Source organism: Orcinus orca, chromosome 19 (genome assembly GCF_937001465.1).
Source record: "Orcinus orca chromosome 19, mOrcOrc1.1, whole genome shotgun sequence".
Classification (NCBI taxonomy): domain Eukaryota; kingdom Metazoa; phylum Chordata; class Mammalia; order Artiodactyla; family Delphinidae; genus Orcinus; species Orcinus orca.
In genome coordinates, this window is record NC_064577.1 from 15,163,949 (window position 1) to 15,188,162 (window position 24,214).

General features: G+C 44.1%; 1 protein-coding gene across 2 annotated transcripts in view; it reads left to right on the plus strand.

Moving 5' to 3' along the window:
* DNAH9 (dynein axonemal heavy chain 9) overlaps positions 1 to 24,214 on the plus strand; it is a 299,097-nt gene that overhangs the window by 132,170 nt on the left and 142,713 nt on the right. For both annotated transcript variants that reach the window (XM_004266832.3, XM_033422847.2), the window contains 7 exons: positions 3,294 to 3,504; positions 8,112 to 8,239; positions 9,813 to 9,921; positions 10,636 to 10,783; positions 14,859 to 15,033; positions 19,457 to 19,630; positions 20,105 to 20,312. In XM_004266832.3, coding sequence (XP_004266880.1) covers positions 3,294 to 3,504; positions 8,112 to 8,239; positions 9,813 to 9,921; positions 10,636 to 10,783; positions 14,859 to 15,033; positions 19,457 to 19,630; positions 20,105 to 20,312 — 1,153 coding nt within the window. The remainder of the gene's footprint in view (positions 1 to 3,293; positions 3,505 to 8,111; positions 8,240 to 9,812; positions 9,922 to 10,635; positions 10,784 to 14,858; positions 15,034 to 19,456; positions 19,631 to 20,104; positions 20,313 to 24,214) is intronic.

Genomic DNA, 24,214 nt, shown 5'->3' on the forward strand with positions numbered 1-24,214 from the left:
ATGGATTAATCACAGTCAAAGTAGAAATAACCCACTCATCAGTTGATAAATGGACAAACAAAATGTGGTATGCCTATGTAATGGAATTTCATTCAGCTGTAAGGAGGAATGAAGTACTGGTACATGCTACAGCATAGATGAGCCTTGAAAACATTGTAAGTGAAAGAGGTCATTTCATTTTCTGAAATGCCCAGAATAGTCAAATTTATAGAGGCAGAATGTGTATCAGGGGCTGCACAGGGATGAATTAGGGGTAGGGATGGGGAGTGACTACTGATGGGTCTGGGTTTTCCTTTTGGGTTGATGAAAATGTTCTAAAATTGGATAGTGGTGATGGTTGTATAATCCTGTGACTATGCTAAAAGCCACTGGAAAAAGGTGAATTTTATGGTATGTGAATTATGTCTCAATACAGCTGTTGAACAAAAAGAAGTTGATGGAACTAGAAAGCAATTTTAAGTCTTTCTGATATCAGGGAATCAGTCAGTAGTAGTTCACGGAAAAAAAAAACAAAAAAACCTAGGTTTATAATACAGTCTCCATTCAGTAGCCAGAACACCATCCACTGCCACCACCTCTCCTGTTCTCCGCCCCCCCCACCCCGCCCTCCTCCATTTTAATGCAATACCCTCAGGTCAGTTTCATGCTTAAAATCTTCCAAATGCTTTCTGTTGTACTCAGAATAAAATTCCAAGTATCAATTTCTGCATATCTGCCCCCTGCTTACCTCTCTTACCTCATCTTATACTGCTCCCTCTTCCTTTTTTAATTTTTTTAATTTTTTATTTTTCTGTTCTCTGAGCCCTCCAAGCTTGCTGCTGAACTTAAGCCTTTTGCACTCACTGTCACTCTACCTGGAATGCTCTACCACTGGTCTTCGCATGGCTGACTCTTTTTCATTCATATGTTAGCTTAGATGTCAGCTCCTCAGAGACCCTTCCTGATCACTTCCCTCAGTTTTATCTGGGAAGATCCTGCACTGAGTCTCTGAAAGCTGAAAACAAGAGCCAGGATTGAGAATCTCTTTTGGGTGATTTTGGGGTTTGAATCAGAGGAGCAGCAATAGCTTGGGATGGAGGAGAAAAAGATATTGATGCTATGGAAAGCAAAACTCAGTATCCCAATAAATAATCCTTCCACACTGGAAGCTAACTGTCTTTTTCCCCGAAGAGCCATTTATCAGCTACCTTTATATTACTCTCTTCATATAAGTGGTACCACTCTCCTAATTCCCTTGTTGTACAATTCTAGAATTCTTTTTAACACTCCTATCAATTAAATTTTTTAAAATATAGGAGTCATTTTAAATTAATTTGCTTTACTTTTTTTATTTTATTGAAGTATAGTTGATTTACAATGTCGTGTTAGTTTCAGGTGTACAGCACAGTGATTCAGATACATATATCTGAATATATACATATACTTTCTCAGATTCTTTTCCCTTATAAGCAGTTATAAAATACTGAGTTTAGTTCCCTGTGCTATACAGTAGATCCTTGTTGGTTATCTGTTTTATATATAGTAGTGTAATTTTTTTAATGTAGAATAAATAAAATGTTTGGGGAAAAACTTTCTGTTGTCCCACAGAAATGTTCTGTCAACATTTTAGCACATTTCCTCTTCAGTTCACTTTCCTCAGCTATTAAGGATTTATAGTATAAAGTATGAGGAAACCTGATCTACAATAAAGTTCAAATGTTTTAGCTCATGACATGCAAGACCTTTCCTGATAGGGGTCATCCAACCTTTCCAGCCATCCTTCACATTTTTTTAAAAAATTAATTATTTATTTATTTGTTTGTTTGTCTGTTTGCTTGGTTTGGGCTGCATTGGGTCTTCATTGCTGTGCGCGGGCTTTCTCTAGTTGCAGCGAGCAGTGGCTACTCTTCGTTGTGGTGCACAGGCTTCTCTTTGCAGTGGCTTCTCTTGTGGAGCACGGGCTCAGTAGTTGTGGCTCTCGGGCTCTAGAGTGCAGGCTCAGTAGTTGTGGCTCATGGGCTTAGTTGTTCCGCTGCATGTGGGATCTTCCTGGACCAGGGCTCGAACCTGTGTCCCCTGCACTGGCAGGCAGATTCTTAACCAGTGGGTCACCAGGGAAGTCCCCATCCTTCACATTTCCAGCAAATATTTCTTCAGCACTTGGTCTCTGCCAGATTCTCTGCTAGACACTGAAAATAGAGAAATATCAATAAAAGTCCTGTCCTGCCTGCCTTCGAGTAGCTGATAATCTAATAGGCAGACAGAAAAGTAACCATTGCAATATTGGTAAGTGCTAGGATGCAGGATGTAGGTATGGGACACCTACCCCAGGCTGCAGGGTGTGTAGGGGCTGGCCAGAAGAAGGTAGGAGACGGGATCACTTCTGAACAGAAGGCACGGTGTGTTAAAGGCCCAGGCACACGGAAGAGAATCATTAAAGAGCTCCAAGAAATTGTCTACCTGGTATGTGTGTGCTGAGGGATGAGAGATAAAACACTGGAAGCTGTTTTGGGCCAAGCTGCAAAAGGGCCTTGTAAACCAGTGTAGGGATTTGGGATTTCATCACTAAAACTATGGAGAACCACTGAAGGGACAACGTGATGGCAGTGACTTGATCAAATTTTCATTCCAGTAAGTGTACAACAGTGTAGAAAGGTGAGCCTGGAGGCAAACTAGAACAAGAGTGATGATACCGTCAATTGTATCATTGTCCTCAAGGAGCTCCTTGACTGCAGCCTCATCAAACCATCTGGCCAACCATGTCATGCTCTGTCACACCACAAGCCTTTGTTTGTGCTGTTTCCTCTGCCTGGAATATCCTTCCTTTTCATCTTCTTGGCAAACTCCTACTCATCCCTGAAGCCCCAGTTCAAATGCCCCCTTCTCTGTGAAGCCTTTCGTGTTCCATTTATCTGTACAAAATCAATTGTTTCTTCCAGTCTTCTCCCATAGCTCTTAATAAATACATCAGCTATAGCAATTATCACCTTACATGATAATAATTTGTCAACATGACTTGCTTCTCCATCAGACTGTGAGATGATGGAGGGCGGAGAGTCATCTCTGAATCTCCCTCACCAGGCACACTGCCTAGCACTTTGTTGTGACTAATAATTATAGGATGGAATGATGAATAAGTGAGTAAATGAATCATGTTGCCCCTACATTTATGACCCCATCACATCTTGGGGGGAGTAACCCTTCCTGTGTTGACCTCAGGTCTCACTTCAGACACCAGTCTGGCTCACAGAAGAGCAGTTGGGACGTGAGTGAGTGACAGGCTGGTCACTCTGGCTGAATTCCATGTCTCCCAGGTGGTCCAGCTGGAGGAGCTTCTGGCTGTGCGGCACTCCGTGTTTGTGGTGGGCAGCGCGGGAACTGGAAAGTCGCAGGTGCTGAGGTCCTTGCACAAGACCTACCAGATCATGAAACGCCGCCCCGTCTGGACTGACCTCAACCCCAAAGCAGTCACCAGTGATGAACTCTTTGGCATCATCAATCCGGCCACACGAGAATGGAAGGATGGTGAGAGCGGGATACAACTAAATCAGCCCCTTAGGCAGAAGAGAATGCAGTAGGGTGAATGCAGAGGAGGGGACATTGGGCTGATCTGTATCAGGTTAGAAAAGAAGGTGGAAAGAATCAAAGAAAGGAAACTGATTTTGGCTTGGAGGGGAGCCTCAGCCCTTGGGATAGTCTCTTTCCTTGGGGACTCTTCAGCTGCCTCTTGAGAGAGGGCACCTTAAAGAGGATAAAGCAAGGCAGGCATTCTCAGATACAGTTTCGTGATTCTGGAACGCAAGTCATGGAGTCTCTACGTTGCCTGGCAGAGGGTCTAAGACGAGGGTAGGATAGGGAAGCCCACTGCTCATTCTGAAAGGAGCAGTTCAGTCTAGCATCCCTCAGAGGGTACCTCCCTATCAGCACCGCCCCAGGAGTGATGGGGAAGCTGCTACAGAAAACTCATCTCAGGAGGATCCTAGAACCATGGTCCCTTCCACAGCAAACCCATGCTCACTCGGTGCTGACCTCAGCCTCACCTTCAAAGAATTAAAAATCACTGGTAGATGTTGGAAAGTGTCTCCTGTCACTGGGAGAGAGCAGAAGAGAAAATGGAGAAAACTCTCTATGAGCTGATAGGACCTCTTTCTAAAACAAATGTGGCTTCTGTAATGAGGAAATCTCAGCTCCATCCTAACACCCCAGTGTTAGTAGTCGTCCCAATCAGGGTCAAACTGCCTGGACTCCTCTAATTTAGGACCTTCCATCAGAGGCCTAGAACAGTGGGATTTAATGAGCAGCCTCTCTAATTTTTATTTCACTATTAATGAGGCTTCATATACTTTCCTTCTTATTGGTCTTAGTAATTGGCTCTTTTGTAATTTTATTCCTCCTTATTATTTTCTTATCAGTTTGTAAGAACTTTTTTATATACCAAAGACATTAACCCTGTATCTGTTATATTCACCACTAACGGTTTTTCGCTGTCTGCCATTTGTCTACAGACGCTTCATGGCATGTTTACCATGCACTTTTTAAGAAGGAAATATGTCTATCTAGTCTTTTTAGCACCTGGAATTCCTATTTGGTTTATAACTCTTTCTAACTTTAAGCTATATAGTATCATAAATTTGGTCTAAAAGGTTCTTTTCACATTAACATTTTTTATTCATCGAGAATTTATTTGGGGGCTTAGTATGAGGTAAGTTTGAGAATGAACTTTATTTCCTTCCAGATGGATAATTGATTGTGACAGCACCATTTATTAAGTAAACTGTCCTTTCCCTCTTGATTTAAATTCCAACGTGTCATATATGCAGTTGTCCCTTGGTATCCATGAGGGATTGGTTCCAGGAACTCCTATGGATACCAAAATCCATGGATGCTCAAGGCCTCATCTAAAATGGCATTGTATTTGCATTATCCTAGGCACATCCTCCCATACACTTTAAATCATCTCTAGATTACTAATAACACCTAGCACAATGTAAATGTTGTATAAATAGTTGTAAGTACAGTGTAAATGCTATATAAACAGTTGCTAGTGTGTGGCAAATTCAAGTTTTGTTTTTTGGAACTTTCTAGAATTGTTTTTTTCTGAATATTTTCGATCCATGGCTGGTTGAATCCACGGATGCGAAACTCGCAGATACAGAGGGCCAATTGTATTGACATCTGATTCTGGGTTTTCTGTTTTGTTCCACTCACCTGTTTATCTAATCCTATGCTAATGTCATTCTATCTAGGTTATAATCATTTTATATCATTTTCATGTCTGATGAAGTAAATCCCTCCTCAATATTTTTCTGTAATTTCTCGGCTAGTCTTAGGCATTTCTTATTCCATATTAAATTTAAGCTCACATAATATAATTCAAATTTTAAACAGTGTTGGAATTTTAATTAGAGTTTTATTAAATATACACATTAAATATGGAGAAATTGAAAAAGATTTATAATAATCATAAAACTGTATTCACTAAATGAGAACTTTCAAGTAAGTGGAATATAACTTTTTTTTTTTCTTTTTTTGTGGTACGCGGGCCTCTCACTGTTGTGGCCTCTCCCGTTGCGGAGCACAGGCTCCGGACGCGCAGGCTCAGCGGCCATGGCTCACGGGCCCAGCCGCTCTGCGGCATGTGGGATCTTCCCGGACCGGGGCACGAACCCATGTCCCCTGCATCGGCAGGTGGACTCTCAACCACTGCGCCACCAGGGAAGCCCGAATATAACTTTTTAAATATTTTAAGAGAACTTGATAAAAGTAGACATATAGTGGATTATATTAATACACATTTTTCAAAATTAGAAAGATTCAGTAGACAGAAAAATAAGTATAGACATAGAAGAATTAGGAAATGCATCCATCAAACTCAGTGTAACACGCTGATATAGAACTTTGCATCTTGTAAATAGAAAATATTCCTTTCTTGGTAGGCTCATGGAACATTTCCAAAAAATTAAAGTTTAGTTGGGCACAGAAGAAATTGTAATGAATTCAAAAGTATCAATTTTCACACCACATTGTTTGATACTAATACAACAGAATTAGAAACAAATAGCAAGAAAATGACCAAAAATAATTTTACTATTTGCAATCAAGAAACAGTAAGCCCTGGATTAAAGGGAACATTAAATTGCAACTCCTCTTGGAAGCAATATAAAGAAGAATACTTCATACAGAAACCTCTGGGACACATCTAAAGCCAATAAGAAAAAACTCAACTCTAAATAATTACAGAAGGTAGGATAGAAATAAAGGAAATCAGTATCCATCCTAAGAAATTATTCAAAGAGTAATAAACTAAACCTGAAGAAAACTGGGAAGAAACCAATAGAGATAAAAGCTGAAATTAGTGGGAAGGAACAAAAAAATATAGGAAGGATAAATAAATATAAATACTGGTTCTTTGTAAAGACCAATAAGTCCATTGTAAGCATGATTAATGGGAGAAAGAGAGAGTAAAAGTATGTAAGATTAGGAATTAGAAAGAAGATATAACAGTAGATATAGACAAGATTAAAATGGAAGAGACACAATTAGATGATACATATTCGAAAAACTAGAAGAAATAGATGATCCACTAGCAAAATATAAGTTTAACAAGATTTACTCAATAAGAACTAACACAGCATTGTAAAGCAACTATGATAAAAACTTATTGAAAAAAAGAATTAAAAAATTCACTCAATAAGAAGTAGAAAAAGCAATGAAAAGGAAAATCTTAAAATAGTAGCTGAATAAAAGAGAAAGAGATAAAAGAAAGAGAATTCCAAAATCATCAAAGGACACCTCTTAATTCATTTTATGAAGCCCAAATAATCTTGATATCAACCTTTGTGCAGAACCAAAAACAATAGCCCAATTTCACTTATTAATACAGATTTAGAAATTCTCAATAAAATATCAGTAACTAAAATCTATCAGGATCTCAAAAGAATAATAATACATTCTGACCAAGTAGCATCTGTTCCAGGAATGTCAGGACAAGTCAATTACTTTTAAAGTATCAACATAAAGCATTGACAAATTAAAGGATAAAATAATTTGATCAATAAATAGGTGCTAAAAACTCAGTAGCCATTCCTAATTTTAAAAATTCTAAGTAAAATAGGAATAGAAGGAAATCCCTTAAGTACAATTAATGCTCTTTACCTAAAGCCAAAAGGAAAAAAAGAGCATTCTGAATGATGAGAAAATAAAGCCAGTTCCATTAAAACCAGAAATAAGCCAAGGAGACCTATTACCAACATTATTATTCAGATATGCTTGGTGGGATTCTGGAAAATGCAGTAAGACAGGAAAATGGAATACATCTTATAAATTGGAGGAAAGGAGATAATTATTATTTTGGTGATTATACCACTTTATACCTATAAAACTCTAGAGACACTATTGAAAAATCACTAGAATTAATAAGCATATGTATTAAAGGTAACTATAAAATAAAATACACAAAATTTGAAAGCTTTGTTCTATACTAGCAGTCGTCAACTAAAACTGAAAGTCAGGGAAAAAAATTCCATTAACAATAACAATAAGAACTGAAATGTTTAGGGATACATTTAGCCAAAGAGATACATTGAAAATGCTGTAAAAATTTATTAAGGAACATAAAACAATATTTGAATAAAAGAAAAGACATACCATATTATTGATTGGGAAAGCTTAGTATTAAAAAAAATCAATTCTATCCAAATTAAGTGATAAATTTCATGTAACCCCAACTAGAATCACATAGGGCCTTCTCTCAAAGCCTGCGTTTGGCAGGATTTTCCCAGGCCGCAGTTTCAAAGGATGAAAACCTTACCTAAGAAGGTTTTATGTAATTCCATCACGTCACAGTTGCCTGTTGAAATGGTTCACTGGGTCCCTTGTCAGTTAAAAAGTAGTACCATCAGGTTTCCTTCTTGTTTTGCTGTTGCTGCTGTTCTTACAAAAAGCTGGGCCAGAGCACAGAGAGAGTGGAACCTTGGGAGTGGTCAGATTCTTAATAGTGTAAGTTACAAAGCCACTTCTGACCTGCCTATGTACACCTCCTTCTGAGTGTTGTAGCTGATAGGAAAAGGCTGTTTTAAGAGGAAGAAGCTTGATGGTGACCTGGAAATTAAGATATCCATGGTTCCTCTTAGGATTGTTCTCTTCCGTCATGCGGGAGCTTTCCAGCATCACCCATGATGGGCCCAAGTGGATTCTACTTGATGGTGACATAGATCCAATGTGGATCGAGTCTCTGAACACTGTCATGGATGATAACAAGGTACCAAGGGGGAAGGGGACCCCACCTCATCCCTAATCATCAATGAAACCAGTCCCTAGGCACATCTAGAAATCTTGATTCCACACAGGACTGGCCCCAAGCAAGGCATCATTACTGCTGTCTTTATTTTTTCCTGCTTTATTGAGATATAACTGACATATAACATTGTCAATATATAATTGATATATAACACTGTGTAAGTGTAAGGTGTACAACGTGATGATTTGAAATATATATTGCAAAATGATTACCACAAGGTTAGTTAATACCTCCATTACCTCACATAATTATGTGTGTGTGTGTGTGTGTGTGTGTGTGTGGTGAGAACTTCTAAGATCTGCTCTTAGCAACTTTCAAGTACACAATACAGTGTTATTAACTCTAGTCACCATGCTGTACATGATGTTATTCATCGTGTAACTGGAAGTTTGTACCCTTTGACCACCTTCACGCATTTCCTCTGCCCACCCCACACCCCCATCCCTGGAAACCACCAACCTACCCTCTGTTTCTATGAGTTTATTTTTTTAAGATTCCACATATAAGGAGATCATATAGCATTTGTCTTTCTCTGTCTGACATTTCACATACCATAACACTCTCCAAGTCCATCCATGTTGTCATGGATGAACCTGGAGAAGGATTTCCTTCTTTTTATGGCTGAATAATACTCCACTGTGTGTGTGTGTGTGTGTGTGTGTATCACATTTTCTTTATCCATTCCACCATCAACAGACACTTAGGTTGTTTCTACATCTTGGCTATTGTAAATAATGCTCCAGTGAACATGGAGTGCAGATAGCAGATAACTCTTCAAGATCCTGATTTCACTCACCGGTATCTTCGGTAGACGTCTTAGAACTGATTCATCCCATAGAGCAACTTTCACTTTGTTCAGTGGCACTGCCATCACTCACATGTTTTTAGTATTGTTGTAATTTCCTTCAGAATCTTCTGCATACAGGTTAATTCAATATTTAGAGCTGAAAAGAATCTGAAATCGTTTATTCAAATCTTTAAAACTGAGATCAGAAACATTCTGAGCCCGTCATGCATCCTCAATGGTGACCAATCTTTATCCATGGAGAATACGTTTTATTTTTTATAAACAATGAAAACTGAATGCCAATAAAGTGGCTGTTAAGCTGGGAACTGTTTCTAAACTTGTTCATAAAGCACATCTAGGCTAGACGTTTTACAATGGTTTCAACGTTTACAGAATCATTACAATAAGTGTGTGCTCTTCCAAAAGAAACAGGAGTTGTATGAAACCTGAGCCTTTTCCTTTAATTATCCTACTTTTTCATTATGGTCTAGTTCATTCAAATCATTGACATCCACTTAAACTTTTTAGATAGCTTTTTTCCTGATTCAATGCACACAACAGGGATGGAGGTAAAGGGGCCACAGAAGGAGAGTGACAGGATTGTTGCAGAAAATTTAGAAAATACTTATAATCACAAAGAAGAAAATAATCATCCTAATTCCTATCAGGAATAATAGCCTAACTCCCCTTAGCTGGCCATGTGACCTAACTCCTCCCCACCTGCCGTGTCCCTCCTCCTGTGTCCAGGTGCTGACCCTGGCGAGCAACGAGAGGATCCCTCTGAATCCCACAATGAGGCTCCTCTTTGAGATCAGCCACCTGCGCATGGCCACGCCAGCCACTGTCTCCAGAGCAGGTATGGCCCACGAAAGGAAAAACCACAACTGCTCAGTTGAAAACGGGTGCCTCTAGGGATACATATGACATTGCTGGCTCTGAAGGAAGCTCCAAACAGGAGCCAGACATTGATCATCCAAAACCCCGGCCTGAATCTCAGCCCTAATCCACACCCACGAAGGTGAGCCAGTGCTCTACAGCCAGGACCATGTGAGCGTCTCAATTCAGAAATGTTACGGCCCCTGAGCTGAACAACAGTCCTCTGCACATAAGTGCCTCAAATTAGGCTACTTTCAGGCCAGTTCTAGCCTCCATGAAGGCTAATGAAGATGATTGAGCATTGCAATTTCTCACCACATCCTGGTGGAAAATAATAACTTTATACGTTAACTTTCCTGGGTGGGACACGGTTCCATCCTTTTAGGGGCCACCATGCGATCTGCACCCTTCCTCACCATGACAAGTATTGCTAATCAATCACAGCCTGCTTGCCTCCTGAGCCTAGACTTGGCCTCAGGATCCTTCTCAACACTGCCTTCCATCAGCTATTATCCGTCAGTCGGAGTTGATCCCAATAGCAAACCCATTTGCCCTCTCAGACCTCGACCAGATTTCTGTTCTTTTCAAGCCCAGCCTTCAGTACATTTTCTAAACAGAGAAAATAACTCTCTGGAATGAAGAATATCCTGAGGTCTATGGAAATGTCACTAAAGTGTATCCTCTATGCTCCCAGGGATCCTGTACATCAACCCTGCAGACCTGGGGTGGAACCCTCCTGTGAGCAGCTGGATCGACAAGAGGGAGACCCAGACTGAGAGAGCCAACCTAACCTTTCTGTTTGACAAGTATCTTCCAGCCTGCTTAGACACACTCAGAACCAGGTAGGCCAAGGGGTGAGGAAGGTAACAAGCAATAAAGAGCCTGTTGGCTCTTACCTGATGTCCCGCTGATGTTCTGTCCTGTCCCCAAAGTCAGATGTCCCTAGGCATCCCACCCCGGGTGTGGCAGATGGCAGAGGGGAACACACGTTAGGACGGTGATGGGATGCCTGTTGTCAGTTCAGGCAGGAAGCGAGGTGAGTGAAGAGGAGAGAGATGTAAAGGACCTTTTGGAGGGCTGCAGGGTGTGTCTGGAGGAGGCCGTGGGTGGTGGTAGCATGGACAGCAATCCTGAGACCCTCTGCTTCGCAGGGCATGCAGCTGGCCCTCCTACACGTGACACAGGCCAGATCAACAGGCCTAGAGGTGAAGATGACATCTGTCAGCAACACAAGGGGCCCACTTCCTGTTCCTGGCTGTGGGCTTCCATGGCCTAGATGATACAGGATTGGGTATAATGCATCATTTGACCAGTCCTGGCCCTCTAGACCCTAAGATTTCACTCTTCCTCCAATGGGTTTGCAAAAGTAAAAGCAACAAGCCCTGACCACTTACCACATAAACAAAATAATAATTGCTCTTAACCAAAAGGATACTTATTATAGCAAGAATATTATACGTGTCTGCAGAGAAGGGTTCCGGTGTTTGGAACCTGCTTTTGTTTTACATTCTCTTTCTTTGCCATTTGACGCATCATTCAACGAATCAGGTACTCAGCCTCAGCCCAGTTGCACCATCAGAATCTGGTGCTGTAAAGGCAACGTGACTCCCAGGGCAAAATGACCCGAGGCACTCTTTCTTCATGTGCCCCGCCCTCCCCCATCAAAATCCACCGTGTTAAGAACGAATTTTATGTAAGTAAAAACTGAGTCACAGTTGAATAGTTGACATAGTGATATGTTTTCAGATATTAAACATTTATTAGTTTTGATTTTGTAAGTTTTATACTTCAGGGTTAATAATTATTTTTCCAAACTTCAGCGCTTTCATAAAGCCTTTAAAAAGCCTTTAACCCCTTGTGGCTTGTGAGCTCTGTGGCCCTGGGATCTAATGAGATAAAGCAGCCGTGGCAGCAAGAGTCTGGAAGCAGGCAGTCGTGGTTAGTGTCTCAGATAGACAAGGGCTGCAAAGAGTTAAAGTGGCAACAAAGGGGGAGGTTTTAGGAAAATAGCATCCCCTATTCTTTAAGGTTTGCTGAGACACTTGTACAATTTATCCTTAACTAAAAATTAGGCCATTCCCCACTCTGGGCATTTAGAACAAGAGATACCAAACTCGTGTGTGTGTGTGTGTGTGTGTGTGTGTGTGTGTGTGTGTGTGTGTGTGTGTGTGCGCCTGTCTGTCTGTCTGTACACATGTGTGCTCGTGTGCAAGCACAGCCTCTGAAACAAACTTTAAAGACTGTATTAAGTCCATCCAGAGAAACATCCCCCCACCACCAGTCTCTGAGCCCCGTGGTTAACAAGGAAAAACCCATAGCTGTGGTTGAGGGTGCCCGCTCTGGGTTTCCTTCATGTAATTCTCAATATCCTTATGAGGGCCGACCATCCTGCAGATGTGGGAGCCAAGGTCCCATGGTGCTCACTCAGTGCCTCAGCTGGTAGTGACAAGACACTCACTGCAAAGTCCTACTGCTATTTTATTCATCACCGTATTGTAATGCCAGCTTTCTGTGGCCCCGTCACGACAAAGCAATGCCAACATACAGTAATTTTTATATTGAACAAGCAGGGCTCGTAAGGGGTGATTATAAACAAGTTTATTTTGTCTCCCACTGTTCCTTCAAAAACATTTTATGTTCTCCTTCTGCCCCTGGATGAAATCTAGGTCAACATTGCTGATTTTACTGGTCCTTCTTCAGTAATAAAAATGCATCTCATCACTTCTAGTCACACAATCTCACACACACACACGTGCACATGCACGTGCGAAAAATTTAAAAAGAGGCAGTGAAAATTGAAAAAACATACAAACTCTCCCACTGCCCACATAGCCCTCCACCTACAGTGAGAAAGGACAGTGTTCTTGACTTCTGTCCTTATTCTACCAGTCGCCCCTTACCAGCTGTAGCTTCTCACCCCTCAAGGTTGAAGGGGGGGACGCAGGGAAGAGAGTGATGGGCAGGAAAGGCCTTAATGATGGACCTGGTGTGACCTCATTTACCCAGCTGTGGCAGGTTTGGAAATGACTCTTTGGAAGCCTTTGTGGGTCGATTGGACCCCTCCCATCCCTGGAGATCCCCAATATGCCTTCCCTTGAAGCAAGTAGATGCCTCTCCATCAGCTAGTCGAGTACAGCTCCTCACACAACCCTCCAGGTTGGACCCCTTCACCAGCATCTAAACAAGCCCACACGCTCACGGCCACACCTGCACCCCAGGGTTAGTGCCCCAGCGAGCACCCTCTGGCCCTGCACTGCAAGGTTAGCAGGTCTCCCCAGGGATTTCCAAGCCTGGGTCCTAGGGGAGCCCCTTTCTGAGGGTCTCTGTTCAGGATGAGCACCTGCCTTCCCTGTAGGAGGGACACTCGTTGCACACCCAGAGCCCTCCCCAAAGTCCTGTGTGCTCATTTCTAGCCCCTTCAGCATCTACCACTTTGATCCTATAAACCAGGAGTCCCCAACCCCCAGGCCACAGACCACTACCGGTCCGCAGCCTATTAGGAACCGGGCCGCACAGCAGGAGGTGAGTGGCAGATAAGCCAGCGAAGCTTCATCTGCGCTCCCCGTCTCTCCCCATCACCCGCATTACCGCCTGAGCCATCCCCTGCCCCCATCTGGGGAAAAATTGTCTTCCATAAAACCAGTCCCTGGTGCCAAAAAGGTTTGGGACCACGGCTATAAATCCTTGAGAGCACCAGAGGCCAGGTTGTCTGGAATCTCAGTTTGGAATTGGAAGAGTAGTTGGCCTGTATTGTGTCAGCACCTCATCCAAAACTGAGCCTGGGGCAGTTCCATGCTGACATTCTGTTACAAATATGCATTGAAGAAATGAAGGAAAGCCTCCCAAGCACTGAGTGTCTTCGTTACTCATGGACGTAATGCCTAGACTCTTAGACCACTTCACAGCATTGTGGTAAGGACTGCAGCCAGACTCAGAACCAACACAACACAGAACACTGAAGAGGATGGGACGCCATGCAACTCCGAGGCCCAGTGCTGGCACGTGACTTCTAAGATGGCTGTTGATGGTGTCGTTCATCTTATAACAGTGGAGCCTGCCTCTGTGTGGCCTGTGAGCTCATCCTCCCCGGGAGGTGATGACGAGGGCAGGAGGGGTTGAGTATGTGGGTCCGTGGTGCACTCCATGTGTACGCCTGGTGGGATGAGAGTGCCGTGTGCGTGTGTCTGTGTGTCTGTCTGTGTGTTCCTGCTCCCTTGGGTGTAGGTGCACCTTTGTGTATCTCTGGTTACCTGCCTTTCAGCCAAGACCTCTAAACCAAGATGGAAAGTACAAGTTCAGGTCAAGACATAGTCACAGAGCTATATTTATGAAAGAGAGAACTTAGTCATGTAAATCACCTCTGTCCTGGCCCACTCTGCCTCCCCCAGGCAAGACTCTAGCCCCAGAGAAAACATTTTCAATGTGTTTGAATTGAGGGCACTCCTCTGAGCTGGAGAAGTGGAGGAACAGTCTCAGAATTGCACCCACCTTGGCTCTGTAGGTGATTTTTGCCAATTGAAACAGTGGCACTGTGAGATATTTACTCGTTCTGTTGCAGCTTCCTACATTCCTCAAGGACTGGAGCGGGGGTCGCGGCAGGGGGGCGTCCTCAATGTTCAGAGAAGGGAAGGGGGGGAGGGCATCAGAGGAAAGGAAGATGAGAAAAGGGATCATCTCAGGAGGGCTCCTGTCCCTTCCTTCTTTGCAAAGGGAGCAGACCCCCAAACAGCTGATGAAAACAAAAGCTTAAGTAGCACCATGGGCCTCTATAATACCAAAGTTTTTGCTGCTGCAAAACTGCATGAACTTGTCAAATTGTGAGTCCACAGACACCAACAGGATTCCATAGCTGTCCAACAATGCCTCTAGGATGGAAAAATCCAGTGTTTTAGAGCATATCTGTGTCTCTCTCTGCAGATTTAAGAAGATAATTCCAATCCCAGAGCAGAGCATGGTTCAGATGCTGTGCCACCTTCTCGAGTGTCTGCTGACCGATGAGGACACCCCTGCAGACTGCCCCAAGGAAACCTACGAGCTTTATTTTGTGTTTGCTGCCATCTGGGCTTTTGGCGGAGCAATGGTCCAAGATCAGGTAAGAGGGTGTGCTGAGGCTAACACCCACGCTAACCAGCAAAGATTTGGAAGACAGAACAGCTAAAGTCAGAATTAACACAGAAGCATCAAACTACTTAGTTATCTCTCCCTTGTTCTGCTAAAGGCATCAGTCCCCTTAGGAGGGCTTCAGGTAGTGAGACAGGTGAGATTGGGCTATGTTTTGTGCTGTTGTTTTTTGAGTTAGTGAATGTATCCCTAATTTCTTGGACAGTTGCTGATTGAGTTTGAAAAACTGGAGGTATAAGTACCTTATTTTGCAAGGTGATGTGTGTTTTGTAGGTGGAGTGATGCTGTGTTGTAGAAGCTTGAGTAGGGGGAATCCCTTTAGGCTTCTTAAAAACTTTCCAGAACAGGCAGGTACCACTCTGTACCAACCATCACATCTTCATACCCCTGAAACGCAGAGCTGTCCATAGAAGGTTAGACCAAAGGCTAATTGACATCTAGGGATAGGAAACCGAAGTAGTATTCATCTCATGGTGTTGGCTGCTGTAGCTTCATGCTGTTTGGGGGTGTCTTGGCATCCTATTCTCTAAGCCTTGTGTATTCCCAACCTTTTCTTTACTTAGTTTCCTCCAAATAAAAGGTACTTTACCTAGAAACAACATATTGGAGGTTAGGCAGACCAGTCTTTTAGAACTGACTAGCTATCAGGCAGTATCATATAGAGGCTGAGAACATGGACTCTGGACTTGAATTCTAATTCTGCCACTTATTACCTGGGGACCCTGGACAAGTAATTTAACCTCTCTCCGCCTTGCTCTCCCCGTGTGTGCAAAGGAGATGAGAGTGATGATAGTGGTACCCAGTTCCTAGGATGTTTGTAAGCATTAAATGAAGGGATGCTGTTCTAATTGCCCACGTGTAAAGCTCTTAGAATAGTGTTTATTATTAAGGTTCTCCTACCACAGATATTCAGTTTCATAGCAAATATCTGGTGCCTTTCTCACAACAGGGGATTAAACCAAGCTTCAAGTGTTGGAGAGTTATCATTTACTCTTTCTGGTCTGGGTTGATTATGGGCTTTTCCAAATAAAAAGGTAAAAATTTCAGCCTCCCAGGGCAAACCATGTTCTAAGAATCCAAAACGAAGGTGAGCTGGAAGAATTAACAATTAATTTAGAATTAACAATCAGTTTATTCTGTGTTTTCACGGGCTCTGATTATAACATTCATCCTACCTCCCATTACCCCCTACATGTTCTTGGTGCTCACAATTCAGAAAGCAGCTCTCAGAAGCCCCTGGAGGTGTGCCTTTCTCCATCTTCCTCTCCGGAGCTAGACGCTGGCGGGGAAGGGGGATGCTCTGAGGGCAGGAGGATGCCTGCACTGGGAGTTTGACAGCTGAGAATTTCATGCAGTCTGTTCTGCGGCCCTTGGAGCTTCTCCATGGACTGCTTCTTTCCCAGCTCCACATTCCCCCTTTGAGGCAAGGAGCCAATGCATCCACCAGGATGGACGAGAGCCTCGATGAATGCGCAGAGATCCGGAGCGCAGAGGTTGTGGCTTTCCCTCAAATGCAGTCCCTGACCTTTCGCCTGCTGAAATGTCAGACAGCAACCACCGCTGGGCTTCTGTCTCACGCTGGTGCTGAGCAGGCAGTGGGGTATCAGGATAAAGACTCTTGGTCAATTTTTCTATCTCCGTGTAGAAAAATTTAAATCCACTCAATTCTTTTTAAAAGCCCGGGAGAAAGCATCCCTCCAGGCGCCGCGGGCTCTGGAGCACATGGAGCTGTTGGCGGCTGTGCTGGCACGTGAGGAGAGAACACGGGAGAAAGCTTTTAGCAGCAGGGACTGTCCAAGCCCCCCACACAGCCTGCATTCAAGCCCAACACAAAATAGTGCTGTAAATCAAAAAGTATGAAGTTGGCCAAAATATTTGCATCAGGAACACCAATGGTGCTTATGTTTAAAAAGCTATTATTAAAGCGAAGCAGAATATAATACAAAATACAGCCCATACTTGGGTAGAAGTTCTAATAAAAAAGGGAGGGGTGGATCCTGGCTAAATACTTTGCAGCAATCCCAGAGAATTATCTCTCAGAAGTAAATGATCTCTCAAGAGAGCACCAGCTTGGGCAACTGAGAACCTGGGTTCAACTCCCAATTCTGCCATTTGCTGCCAGAGGTGTAACCTTTGAGCTTTTGTGTTTTCATACATAAAATAGGAGTAATTTTCAGTAGCCAGGATGACTTAGAGCATTGTGAAGACCAAATGAGGTGATATTGTGTTCCAAACTCTGCTACGTTGTACCACACTGTGTGCCAGTACAGACTTAGTGCAGGAAAGGGACCAGAGAATTGTCACAACCTTAAGGAGATGGGGTTCAGAAGGGGCCTCTTCATTGAGGTCATTGCTGACGAGTCACTCAAAGAGTCAAACTGAGAAATGGGATGACTCAGCAGAGGTGACCTTGTCTTTCCAGTGTCCAATTACAGTAGACGGTGAGGTCAAGCACCAGATTGCAGGAAGCCAGACAGTGTTGGTGTAGCCCAGCTAATGGCTTGGCTGAGAAACTGACAGGGTAGCTCAAGGTGGAACTGGGAGTGAGGAAAGAAGGTGCACCCAACCTCCTTCTTTCTAGAGATGGTCTTTGTCTTGGATTCTCCATATAAACTTAAAAGATGGTTTTCATTAGGAAGTTAAAAGGTCTTCAAGAATTTTATCCAAAGGTAGACAGCTAATATGTTTTCATGAGTAAATATTGTCAGCCAGAAAACAATTGGTGTCAGGTAATACATATATGTTAAGATTTGTTTTTTCATTTAGTTTTCATTGGGAATGGTTTTCAATGGCACTCTTAGTTCTGCCGTGGTGTTTTGGGGAGGGAAGCGCTCTTTTCCATAGTGTAATTCCATTTAAGAGATTATCCAAAAGTTAGTCTTTTTAATTCATAGGAAGATTTTAATATCTGAGAGTACTCAAATTAAGGGTATAAACTTCCCACACCTTCCTGTTATGACAGATAAAAGCACAGAAAGGACATCCCTTGAAGTCATGTAATGTTGGTCATTTTAATTTTTTGTACCTATTTTAAATTCTGTTAGTATATTTACTTCATTGTAAATATTTTTTAGGGTACCTTTGTATTTTGCTTTGACCTTGGTTCTGTGATTTGGATGTCAACAACTTCCCCCAAAAGCACCAGAATGTTAAATTCTAATGTCATGATCCCAGTCTGGGTTATTCACCTTTAATCCTGCTTTCAGTTTCTATGTGCATAGCAGTATTTTTAATAAAGAATTACACAGAGGAAAAAAAAAGAATTTTATCCATGAGTCAAAAATGGAGATTTTTTTCCTAAGGCTTCTGATTGCAGAGAACAAATATTGAGAAGATAGTGTCCTCTCAATCTGAATTCAGATCAGAATAAGAACAGCAAACAAATCTGTCATTAAGGCCTATTTCCATTCTCTTTTTAAGGCAAAAGAATTCAATTCTATTTACCTAATAGACAGCGAAATGAGTGCCATTTCTTCCAAGTCCAGATTCATTGCCATGCGCCCAGCTCCGTGGTCTGTCCTCCTCCCCAGGAACATTTCCTAAAATGCCCAATCTGGACCTCTTCCCTTTTTAGGATTTTTCCTAGGTCTGTGTGCTCAAAGAATGGGTTTGCTCCCCTAGAGAGTTGCCAGTAGCAGCGGGTATGTTTGGGATGTTTTTTTGTGTGTTGTGTTTCAGTTTGGACTCACTAGCTTGAGTACACGGGTGCACAGCCCCATCCTTAGGGGCTCATGATCTAACATGTATGCATATATAGTGCTACCTATTCCTTCCGTCAGAAAGACCTGTATACCTTTGTCTCTGCTTCTCCTAGATTTTTAGAATTTTAGCTCTTGAAAGAAATTTAGAAATACCCTTTCCTAGAATCAGATGAGAAAACGGAGGCATGGAAAGATGTGATTTGTCAGTGGTTATGTGCACGACTCCCCAGCTGAGGCTCTTCTCACCGCACCATCCTGTGCGCCCACGTGTCAACAGCCACCATTTTATTCCTTCCATCCCTGACTGCTGTCCTGGTCGTTGCTCAGAGCCTTGGGAGTCTAGGGGGACCGGGGTGGATCTGTCTTTTCAGGAGATCTTGGCTGCACTTGCCCATCTTGGGGCCATAGGCTCCTACTCTCCTCTGTGTTCTTACACCTCCCTCCCTCACCCTCCACCTGCCAGTGCTCTGAGATGCATAATGCCAGGGCGACCCAGCCACCTGGTCAAGCAGGGGCACATGTACATGCTCAAGGGAAGCCCCTGCTTAGCTGGGCCTTGTCGGGGTCGATCCTCGGGGGATAAGCAGGAGCCCTCTTTGCTCCCGGTCCTGACCTTCTGCCCGATGCAGGGCAGCCTCCCCAGGCTTCTTGTGCTCTGCAGAGCCTTGACTCCTGACCTCTTTGTTTTGGCAGGTCGTGGACGACCGGGCAGAGTTCAGCAAATGGTGGCTGACCGAGTTCAAAACAGTCAAGTTTCCCTCCCAAGGAACCATCTTTGACTATTACATAGACCCAGAGACCAAGAAATTCGAGCCTTGGTCCAAGCTCATCCCCCAGTTTGAATTTGACCCTGAGATGCCTTTGCAGGTGAGTGTGGCTGAGTGACCAAGGACATGCAGTGTCCCCAGGATCTGCAGTGGCTCTAGCGGCAGCCCCTTATGGATGTCTGAAAGGTTTAACCTCACTAGGAATTAGTCATCCCCAGCTACTTGTCTTTTCAGAGGAAATTATAGGCGCAATGAAGTCACAAGATCTCCCAAAGCCTAGGTAACTTAATTACCAGACCCCCACATCCTTGGAGGAGAGGACGGCCAGGGCAGAAGATTCTAAAAGAGAGGCCACAGGGAGGCAGACAGCGCTGGCAGAGGAGGAAGGGCCTGCTCTCTACCCAGAGCATGAGTTAGTAGGAGGGTCTCACTGGGTATTAGGGGGGCCCTCCTCCCCGGGGTAGTGAGCTCCCCGACCCCAGAGGAATTCCCTCCCCTGAAATGCTCCGGAACACTCTGCCAGCATCTGTTTCTCCCATGAGCCCCCGGCACACTCATCCTGTTCCCACTCCAGGCCTGCTTGGTGCACACGAGCGAGACCATCCGAGTGTGCTACTTCCTGGAGCGGCTCCTGGCTCGGCGGCGGCCAGTCATGCTGGTAGGGACCGCGGGCACCGGCAAGTCGGTGCTGGTGGGAGCGAGGCTGGCCAGCCTGGACGCCAAGGAATACCTGGTGAAAAACGTGCCGTTCAACTACTACACCACGTCGGCAATGCTGCAGGGTCAGTTACGGAATACATCAATAAATCGTGTGAATCGGTCCCGCTGCTCACTGCTCACAAAATCAATTACATACTTGCAAATGGTGTCAACAGAAGAAAAAGGTGCCTTTAATCAGAATGTGGCAATCTGAGGAGATGGTGGCCTCAGCGTCCTCCAAAAACCATCTCCCAAGAGTCTGCTCAGCCGTGAAACTTTTTAGAGAGACAGACAGAAGTCATCTCAGTTAATCACTGAGATGGGGGTCAGAGTCCTCGCCATGCCCCACCGCGTGCAGGCTTGTCGGTGTCTTGTGATCTTCCTCTAGGTGTTATCTGTTCACACAGTTTGGTCACACAGTTTACTTGTGAGATGACTGAAGGGGAAGCCAGGGAAGAGATCTGGTCATCTGTTAATTACTTATTCTCCACTTCTACTTCTTTGATCTAAGGGAAGAACTGAGGGGTTAGGCAAGGCATTGTATGATTAAAAGATTTGAAAGCTGTTCTTGGGTCACAGGTGAGCAGAGCATGTGGGCGCCTGGTTTAAAAGTTAGTTGCAATCGATTTGCTCAAGTGACAGGAAAAGGGGCTTCTTGCTGAGAGCGGTTTCCTGCAAGGAGCTGCTTACATAAGGGGCCCAGGGGGAGTGGAGGAGGGGGTGGGGTGTCTGAGTGTCCACTCCTTCTACGGGAGCTGGAGCTGGAGCAGAAGTCAGGCACCTCCCAGGCTTGACTCCCAGCGGCAGCACTGTTCCTTCCCCTCCCACTCCCCTTCTCTCCTCTCCCCTCCCTTCTGTGTCCCACTTTCCAGCACCTTAGCAAGGTCCCCTTTCCCATCCTTTCTCCCTAAGTGCCTCCCTGCCCTGCTAAATTCCCCCGGGGCGGGATTTCAACACAGTACAGGTCAGCACCTTGATGACAAAGAAAACAGAAAACCCATTGGAAGATTTCCATGGGCTTGTAGACTTCTGGCAGTGGATGTTCCTCTAGAGATCATTTTATTCACCCCTCATACCTCATAGATGGGGAAACCAAGGCTCAGGAAAAAGTATGTAGTTGCCCAAGGTCACCATCAAGTGGCAAGGCTGGTGTGGCACACCCAGTTTGCTGGCCACATGGAGCGTGCATTTCACTGGGAGTTTACACGTTGGGCTCCCGAGGGGACATGGGTCCTCAGGGTGTGGCTTCAGGGTCCAGGGCTCACTGCATAAGATGTTTCCCCCTCGCAACCCACTTTCTCCTTGACCTTCACCTACTGTCAGTTCTCCTTTTATATAGAAACACTCATCACATTAACCCTAGAAACAGCCTCCTTTTGAAGAAGTGCCCAAGCCAACCTCCCAACAAAAGGAAGGGAGTGACAGGGCTGGGGAGGAGCCCTGCTCTCACCCCTCACAGTGTAACAGCCTTGCCCCACTCTCTGTCCCTCCGCCCGGGCTTTCCCACGTGAGACCACGTGCATCCCCACCCCTAGAATGCACAGTCCACTAAAAACGAGGAGCTCGGCCTATGGGCTGTTTGCAGATTGGAAAGTTATAAGCCAAGCTTATACCTGAAAGTGAACCTGGTCTGGTCCTTCTGTGGCCCCTGCTCAGTGTGAACCACAGAGAGTCAACGCGTGGTGCTGCCAGCACTGTGCTTTCCCCAGTTCCCATGTGAGACAACAGCTCACTCCCCACCTTCTTTCTGCACCACTTTGCCAGCTCTTCCAGGGTTGGGATCCAGCCAGCTCCTCATGCTAGTGGGGGCTGCACTGTCTCTACCTCTCACAGCAGGTTAGCGCCTGAAGCTTGTGGATGGAAGTTAAGGTCATCCTTCATCTCCCCCTCAGCGACAGGGAGATTTCACCTCTTTGTCAAATCAGCCTCTGGGCTTCATCCCCCGCTGGGCTGGTAAAAGTTTCACACCTTCGGTCCCAATCTAGCAATTGACTGTCATTCCCGCCTAGATAACAAGACAAACTGAAGTGATGGAGACTTGTATTAGAACAAGTAGTTTGTCAGTGATGTGAGCATCTTCTGTTTGAGAAAGAACACTCCGATTTTCTTCTGCTCTTCACAATGTGAGCAGTTATAGACACGATACACTTTTAAATTTAATTGTTTTCTTAAGTCTACACAATCAGCGAAACAAATCAAGCCCTGGTCTGTGTGTTTACCAGTTTCTGACGTGTAATTACTCCCACCATGACCAATTTCAGGCGACCCCCACCATGTCCGTGAACATGGAGTTGGGAAGAGAAGCACAGCAGAGCACCATGCATCCTATTTCTGCTCTGCAGATTCAGTAGGTGGACATAACCTCAAGAGCACAGATAATGGTAAAATGTAGTCACATAATTTTCACATGATGAGTTTTGAATATTCATTACCTTAGTTTTTAATATAATTTACTTACTTGTAAGTTTATCTAATTTATGTTTTTAAATAATGGCTGTTGAACCACCAGCTTACTAAGTTCCCTGTTTTTTTGTTTTGTTTTTTTTAGATGTTGGGGGTAGGAGTTTTATTAATTAATTTATTTTTTTTTGGTGTTGGGTCTTCGTTTCTGTGTGAGGGCTTTCTCTAGTTGTGGCAAGCGGGGGCCCCTCTTTATCGCGGTGCGCGGGCCTCTCACCATCACAGCCTCTCTTGTTGCGGAGCACAGGCTCCGGACGCGCAGGCTCAGTAGTTGTGGCTCACGGGCCCAGTTGCTCCGCAGCATGTGGGATCCTCCCAGACCAGGGCTCGAACCCGTGTCCCCTGCATTAGTAGGCAGATTCTCAACCACTGTGCCACCAGGGAAGCCCCTTAAGTTCCCTGTTTTAACAGTCAGCTCTCAAGAGGCAACTCCAGCAAACCACTAACTTCATCTTGACTCCATGACACCTCAGCCACCATCAAGCCACACAATGTCATAACCTGGCACTGTCATGGCCTGGCACCGTCACGTTCACACCCGGCAGCGGTCATAAGCAGACTTCACATGCCTGGCTGGTTCACATCCTAACACTGTTTTGCTACTGAACATATCTACCTCTACACTTACTTGCAAGCCTTGAGTCCAGTGACTGATCAGATTATCAGGTCTGCCCACTCTTACTACTACTATAACTACACTGATAATAGTAATAATAATAACTGATATTATCAAACATTCACCAGGATGTGTCAGGCGCTAACCTGAGATTAGACTTTTACACGTTTTTAAATGATTTAATCTTGTACAACCTTGGAAAGTATTTGTATAACCCCCATGTTATAGATGAGAAAACCAAGGCACAGAGAAGTTAAATAAGCTACTTGAGGCTACACAGCAAGTGTGGTGGACCAGGGTTTGAACCCAGACAGTCCGACTTCAGAGCCTGTGCTCTTAACCATTAGGCTGTACTACCTCCCTGATAAGAAACACTTTGGAAACTGAAATAAATATTGGATAATATTACTCTTATTATTAGTGGTACTATTTGAGTCGTCTAGAGAAATTGTTCTCTAGAGTCCTGTTATAATGATTTTATAATGTAAAAAAATACTTTAACCAGAGAGTGAAGATTCATAACCAAGGAGAAGGAGAGGAGTATCCTACTCCTGACTCTGAAAAATACTGGGTTCCCTTACTTGGACCCTCCCATCCATTACTTTAGTCACAGGCCAAACAAGTTTTCTTATTTGGCTTCTTAGCTGAAAACATTTTAGAAGCAACAAAATGGCAGGGAAAAGGGTGCTACCAACAATTAGAAAAGTGGGAGCAAAGAGCCTGGTATCCAACAGGAAATAGAAAACATAAAAAGGAGGTGCAGGAACCCAAAGGGTAGCTGCTCTGGCATCAGAAAGTTGGCAAACTGTCCCACCCACGTCAGGAGCCCATCACTCTTTTGAAGCCCAACATTTTCATTGCTGTTTGTACTTAAGACCCTTGGAATTAAGAGAAGATTCAATGTGATGT